We start from the raw sequence: 7,410 nt of genomic DNA, 5'->3' as shown, positions 1-7,410 counted from the left end.
CATCAATTGCATTCACCACATGGTGATGGATGACAGTTGATTAACTATAAACCAAATAAGCCAATGCTATTAGCATATCTCATGAGAGAGTTAAGAATATTCTGTATAATGAACTTGGCATGACAAAGGTTTCTTCTCAGTGGGTGCCACTATTCTGACACCTGATCAAAAACGCAACAAGCTGATCATATCACAGGAAAATCTGACATTGTTTGAAGTAGAACTAGCTGGTTTCCTTAAACATTCTCTAAGCCAGGATGAACATTTTCTAAGCCAGAGAGAAAGAGACAATCCATGTAGTGGAAACACTTCTCAACTGCTCCAAAGAAGGCCATGGACGTTTCATCCACAGGGAAGGTGATGCCTTAGTTTTTTGGGATGCCAAAAGCATTATGCTTATTGACTATTTTCAAAAGGGCCACACCATCAATGGAGAGTACTGTGCCAACTTGCTGAGGCAAATTACGAAAGGCTGTGAGTAACAAACGTCCAGGAAAACTGATGAAAGGGTCTTGTATCATGAGGACAATGCTCCAGCATACAAGTCCTTGGTTTCAACGGCTGCTGTGCATGGCTGTGGCTTTGAACTGGTTCATCAATTTCCCTATTCTTTTGATTCGGCCCCATCTGTCTATCGTCTATTCCCCAACGTACAAAAATGCTTGGCTGGGAACTAGTATATGGTAATTACTTCTTTGATCAACAGGATGAAAGCTTGTTCACCAATGGGATCAGCACTGTAACACCAATGGAAGAAGTGTATGGGCAGCAAGGGCAACTTTGTGGTAAAATAAACTTTATTTGGCCATTTTCTATGAGAGTATCCTAGTCAGCCTATGAACTTTTCAGCCAACCCTTGTGTGTGTGTGTGTGTATATATATATATATAATATGAATATGAGAGAGATGAGTGTGCGTGTTTAATGAAAGCAGTGAACACAAAAAGAAAGAAAACACATTTGTTAAAACTTGTGCCTCCTGTATGTATACACACACACAGAGTTTATCACCACTGAATATTTATCTTGCAGCTTGAGTTTCATATCACTGCTATTTTCAAATTATATTACAGTGGTATGAAACTAGTGTTGTGAGATAAAAATTAAGTTAGACCATATACATTACAACATGCCCTGAGCACTCATTCATACAGGAGTCAAATCACGAAATTTTTCAATCATTCACTCGTGGGTTGTCCAGGTTGTGTGAAAGGAAGTAGTGTCTAGCTGGAATATGTACACCTCCCCCAAACAATTTTCTCAATTCAGGGCTTGACAACCATCTTTCTCTTAATGTAGGCTGCCACATTGACCCTAAGACCTTCTGGAAAAAAAAATGAGGAAGCATGACATGGCCTTCATTGCTCACAATCCCTAAGATGATTGGAACTTGGTGTGCACAACAGTAGGGACTTCAGTGGGCTTTGTGCACAGCTATCTGTCATTTCTCCTATTCACTTTTTTTATTTTGAACAAAGTTCTCATCTGAGACAAACCAGAGCACGTCTGGCTCCTTGTGGTGCTTGAGTTTGTTCAGCATGCACTCAACTGGATCACATATGTCTTCCAGGTTTTATTGGACATGATCTGCTCTCTTCTCATAACACAGGATTTGTACCTGATGTCTTTGTGCACCACATGTCTAATCATTGTCGCCAACACATGGAGATGATTGGCAATGGTCTTTACTGATTTCTTGGGTTTCTCATTCATGATGAATTTGCTGGACAAACTTGTCTTTTCTGAGAATGTTTGACCATCAAGAATTTTTTTTTTTTCCCTTATGGCAGTGGAAGACACGTTCTTGCCTGAGGCCAGGGCCAGGACCTCTTTCCTGTCTTAAACACAAAGGACCTGATGACTTTTAAGGAGGTTACAATCTCTGAATCAATGTGGTTAGCAGCTAAGGCAATGAGAATGATACGTCTTCTTGTTATCTGCATTAGATTTGAAGCTTCCACGTTGGAGCTTAAAAAAAGAGGATATTTAGTTAAAATTTGAACCACCTATTGTTTTCAAAACTTTTGTTCCTAATTAGCTGATGTACCGTGTGTGTGTGTGTGTGTGTGTGTGTGTGTGTGTGTGTGTGTGTGTGTAACATGTCACTGGAGCAAGACGCATAAATTTCAATTCATTTGTTTTTACATCCATTTTCCATGCTACCATGAGTTAAATAGAAATATTATGGAGACATTGCTTTTTCAGCCAGATGCATTTCTTGTTGCTAGTCATTTTCTGTTTTCAAGTATAGGATTTCTTATTTCATATGACTTTGAACATGCATAGCCAATGAACAGTTTGTTGACAAGGAAATGACATCATCACTGCCAATAGCTCAGCAATTTGTGAAGTTCAAATATAAACAAACTCACTGTCTCACACACACACACACACACACACACACACACACACACACACACATACATGCAAACACACATACAGTGGGCTTCCTTGTACTAAATTTTCTTGTAAGGCTTCAGTTGGCTCGGGGCTGTAGAAGACACTTACCCAAGGTGCCAGATTGTAAGACTGAACCTAAAGCTGGTTGGTTTGGAAATGAATTTCTTAACAACACAGCCATATATGCACCTTTATGCAAATGTTTAAATTTACAAAAATATCCCACACCAGCTGAAATAAACTGTATAGAAAACAGTTAATGTGATAAAAAAATTTTCTTTCAAGAAACCTCTTCTTCTTCATTCACCATATCTCACTTCATCCCTCTGTGAAGTCTTTGTCCTCAGTGATTTCAGTGCTCACAACTCCTCATGACTTTCACCTTCATCTCATACCAATGCTGCTGAGGTGGAAGCCAAATCTTTTACTAATCTTAACTCTTTACACCAACTTCTTTCATCCCCTACTCACATCCTAGCACACAGACCCTAAACACTCATGATGTCTTTCTTACCTCAAAACCTAGCTACTGTACCTCTCAGCTCATATGACCTCTGCCTCATCACAAATACCCAATCACACACTACATGGTGCCCTCTTCCCAAACAAACCCTTTGGCTTCCCAACTCAGGCAACTGGCTGGAGATTCACAGGTTTTATGCCAATCATCTATGACAGCACAAGTGCTTCATTCTTGATCCATCGAAAGCATTTAAGTAGGTAACTCATGAGGCATGTCTCACCTCTAAGCCTCTCCATCTTTTAGGCATGTCCCTCCAAATCCTATACACAGCAAAACTCAATGTTCCAAGTCCCCCCCCCCCCAATTTGTTTGCTTGTGCTGTGCTACAGCTGATCAGACAAAAAGTAAGTCCTACAATGCTTGGTATTGTGGGGCTTCTTTTCTCTCAGCACTTTCTCCTGCAAAACTGGGTAATGTTCACCCAGCAATGCTACCCTTAAATGATCACTTCCTGGTCTGCAAAAGATGCCTTTGTGCATCCCATGGAACACATGCTTTCCCACTTCCCAACTGCTGCCAGCCCATCTGATCCTTTGACAACAGAATCTTCATCAACTTTGTGATCCTTTTTTTCCCCTTTTCTTCTCAACAATAATTGCTCTGGGCCATCATTACTGAGAAAACCTCCACTTCTGCTGCTTACTTTGCATCCAACTCCACACACTTTATCAATTTCCCTCCATATTTAGTCCCTTCCACTTCATTACACTCATCTCAGATACACTAATGCCAAGTGCAAAAATATTCTCAGTTGCTTCAAACTTACAAAACCATCAACAATGTCTTTTCCATTAAACTCAAATGCTGTATCCCTGAACTTGTTCCTTTATTCATCAGACTCATTTTAACCTGTCACTAACTATGGGAATATACCCTGACATTTAGAAACATACTGTGGTCTGTCTCATTCCCAAGAAAGGTAACCCCTCTGACCCAGCCATCTATCATCCAAATTCATTCACTTCTAACATCTCTAAAATAATGGAAACAGCTATCAACACTAACATTCTCCAATATCTTTAATTTCTCTCTTTCTCTTTCATGCACCACACAGTAATGAGGGTTGTTATCAAGCATTCTTTTTGCATATCCTTGAAACTCTGTCTCCCTCCAGTGACCCAAAATATGGTTTCCATAGAACCAAATCAACAACCTTGTTATATCTCTTACTAGTGTTAACTCATTCTTTAGAATTTCAGAAAAAAAAAAACACTGTTGTTGCACTTGGCTCTGTAAATTCTTCAATCGTGCTTGGTTGGAGAACTTCCCTAGTTGTTCACTTATCTCTGTCCATTTCTCATTTCTTGGATAGAAAGTTTCTCCTCAAACTACATCACATCTCACATTATATCAAGGCTTGTTTATGTTGTCATCATCACTGTCACCATTCATCTGTTTTCCATGCTGGTATGGGTTGGAGGATTTAACTGCAGCTGGTGTGCCAGAGGACTGTGCCAAGTTCCGCCATCTGCTTTGGCATGGTTTCTACAGTTGGATGCTCTTTGTAATACCGACTACTTTACAGAGTGTAACAGGTACTTTTTACATGGCACCAACATCAGTAAAATCACCAATAAAATCAGCAATAAAAATAGAAGTTAAAGATGTAATGTATGTCAGGTGTTGTCATGTCTGGTTTACATATAAGACCTGAGAAAAAGCTATTGCTACTGAGGATGGTTATGATGAGACAGAAACAGAGTTCATGATTTACTGACAGACAGACTGAGAGAGAGAGAAGATGGTGATGAAAATATATCAAGAAGATGGTGGTCATCTTTAATAATCTATGCAGATTAACTTATCTTTCACTCCTCTTTAACTGTTTGCATGTGGGTATCATGTACATGCAAGATAAACAGACGTCATACTATACATACAGTAAATCCATGAACAGAGTATATACAGGGTTATTCAAAAACAATGAACTGATTTCATTGTGCAATATTTTAATTGGGAAAAGCAATAGAAAACTCCAGCTAAGTCACAAGTATTTACTCATAATCAACTTTTATTTCCTGTCTTACAAGTGTTCAGTTTCCCCACCACCTGCAGCACAGGCAACATCAATGCTATAAGAGAATTCCTCCCAAAAGCATATCAGCATATCACGATCCACTGAGTTGATCACTATTGTTATTCAATGTTTAAGGTTACCGAGGTTAGTGGGTAGCGGTGGAACATAAACACAATCTTTTACATACTCCCACAAGAAAAAAAATCACACGGTGAGGTCTGGAGATCTCTCAGACCAAGCAGGTATGCATCTGGGAGGAATTCTTTTATTACATTGATGGTGGCCACATTGAACACTTGTAAGACAGAAAATAAAAGTTGATTGTAAGTAAATACTTGTGATTTAGCTGGAGATTTCTATTGCTTTTCCGTATTAAAATATTGCGTAATGAAATCAGTTCATTCTTTTTGAATAACCCTGTGTGATAGATCACTGACCACGACATTTAAGTTTTTTTTCTCCTTGTTTTTCTCCTTATTTCTTTCTGTTGAAGAGCGTAGCTCGAAACGTTAAAGACTTTCTCTATTCCCGAGCGTTAAACTAATACATCCTTTTGTTGTTTACACCACCTGTCTTCGTCTGTTGTTGTTTTTTTCGTAAATTCTCCCATATATATATATATATATATATATATATATATATACACACACACTCACACACGTACTGTGAAGTCCCAGTTAACTCTTGATCTTCACAATAAATTTTGCTCTACTCTTAGTTATAGTCACACTATCATTAACAGTTCCATTGTTGTTCTTAAACATGCTATAAAATTATAAACTTATTTTAACATTTAACATATATAATGCATATATTCACACACACACACACACACACACACACACACACACACACACACACACACACATATTTCAGACAACCAGAGAAAGCATAAGATTTTAGCTTTAATCTTATCTCACTGAGAACTTTCCAACCTTTCTATTGCTGGTAGCATGAGAAAATGTGACACCTACTCAGAATACACTATATTGTTTTGAATTTAACATGTATTATCTTGTAGCCTTGATTGCTACATATAATCATTATTATCGTTTAACGTTTAACATCCATGCATGCATGCATGGGCAGGACTAATGATATGTAGAGTATAATATAGATTGCTACATATAATATGTAACAATCTATCCCCTGTAGTTCTCCCCTACAGATTTGAAGTTTGTTGTAGAGACATGAAGAAATATACTGTTATGTGTTTATTATTTATCCTATGTTGATAATCAATTACTTGACCTTTCCTGATTACAAGTATCTGTTAATGATTAACCATGCTTGTTGACTTTAAGGAAATAGAAAAGGGAATTGAAATTTTCATGCTCTTCATAAATTGTTTATCTGAATAAACTATATAACAGCACCTGGGAATTGAACCTGCATCATGAGCTTAGCCAGGATTCAACCAAGGTTATTCTTAATTATTAACTCTTTAGCATTTAAACTGGCCATATCTAGTCAAAATATTCTGTCTGTTTTATGTTCAAACTGGCCAGATCCAGTTTCTCACACCTACCCTACAATGTCAGTCAAAATATAAACAATTCCAACATTTAAGTCTCAAGGCTACAAGATAATGCAGGATAAATTCAAAACAATATGAATAGATAAACATTACATTTGACAGAGGAATCTGAATTCTGTGAAGTGACCAGGTTGCAACTGATCAAAGCTTGGTAACATTAAAATGCTAATATTTTTCTATGTCCATGTCTCCAATTATTTAAGACAATTAGTTTTGGTCTCTTCTTACTAATTAGTATTTAATGTCAGGAGCCTTGGTCAATCTTGATAAAGCATATCTATGCAAAAAGTTGCAAGCCATGACCAACTCATTTTTTATTCAAACATAGTGTAACAATTTAATAGAGTGGTGTGAAGTATTAAAACATTTAATTTGGAAGATTTAATTAAGAAAGATTTAGGCAACAAGAAATATGTTTCTTGACTAATATGAGCAGTATCATTCCTTTCTAATATTCTGTGAACACATTTCTGGCCTTGGGGAAATATTAGTTTGGCAACAGGAGGGGTGGAGATAGTGACAGGAAGACCATCTGGTCATAAAAGATTTGGCTCAGTAAAATCCAGTTGATTCATAAAAGTATGGACATTAAAATGACAATGATGATCATGATAGCTGAGAATGGATGGATCTGGAAAACAAGTCTGTCCCAAATGTATTCTCTACTTCATTGGTTCTGCTTTCAAATCTATTCTGTCAACTAGTTTCAGTGTAGCCTCTTCATGCGCCTTGCCTTTCGTGCACTATTGCTCTCCCAAATTTAATGAGCCAGCTGTTCATAAAATTTTTCAATTCCAGTTTGCTTGGTTTTTCTTTTATAAATTATGTCTACTTCACAAAAATATAAACTTCATGCAAATGAGTTTTTTTTTTGTTCTCACATTTGCAATAGAATTTGACTGACTGCTGCAGTAAACCGCTTTCTTTTTGCAAT

General features: G+C 37.3%; 1 protein-coding gene across 4 annotated transcripts in view; it reads left to right on the top strand.

The window, feature by feature from the left end:
• Nucleotides 1-7,410, top strand: part of LOC106879516 (uncharacterized) — a 39,079-nt gene that overhangs the window by 3,934 nt on the left and 27,735 nt on the right. For 2 of the 4 annotated variants that reach the window (XR_016240629.1, XM_089346913.1), the window contains exon 2: nt 1-785. This exon is cut by the window's left edge and continues 271 nt beyond it. The exons of the other annotated variants lie outside the window; for them this stretch is intronic. Coding sequence is in view for 1 of the 2 variants with exons in the window: in XM_089346913.1 (XP_089203039.1) it covers nt 762-785 (24 nt within the window). In the remaining variant the exon portion in view is untranslated. The remainder of the gene's footprint in view (nt 786-7,410) is intronic. 4 annotated transcript variants of the gene reach the window in all.

This window comes from Octopus bimaculoides, chromosome 2, assembly GCF_046866305.1.
Source record: "Octopus bimaculoides isolate indiv1 chromosome 2, ASM4686630v1, whole genome shotgun sequence".
Taxonomy (NCBI): Eukaryota; Metazoa; Mollusca; class Cephalopoda; order Octopoda; family Octopodidae; genus Octopus; species Octopus bimaculoides.
The sequence above is the reverse complement of the archived record's forward strand: the minus strand, read 5'-3'. Positions and strand labels throughout refer to the sequence as shown.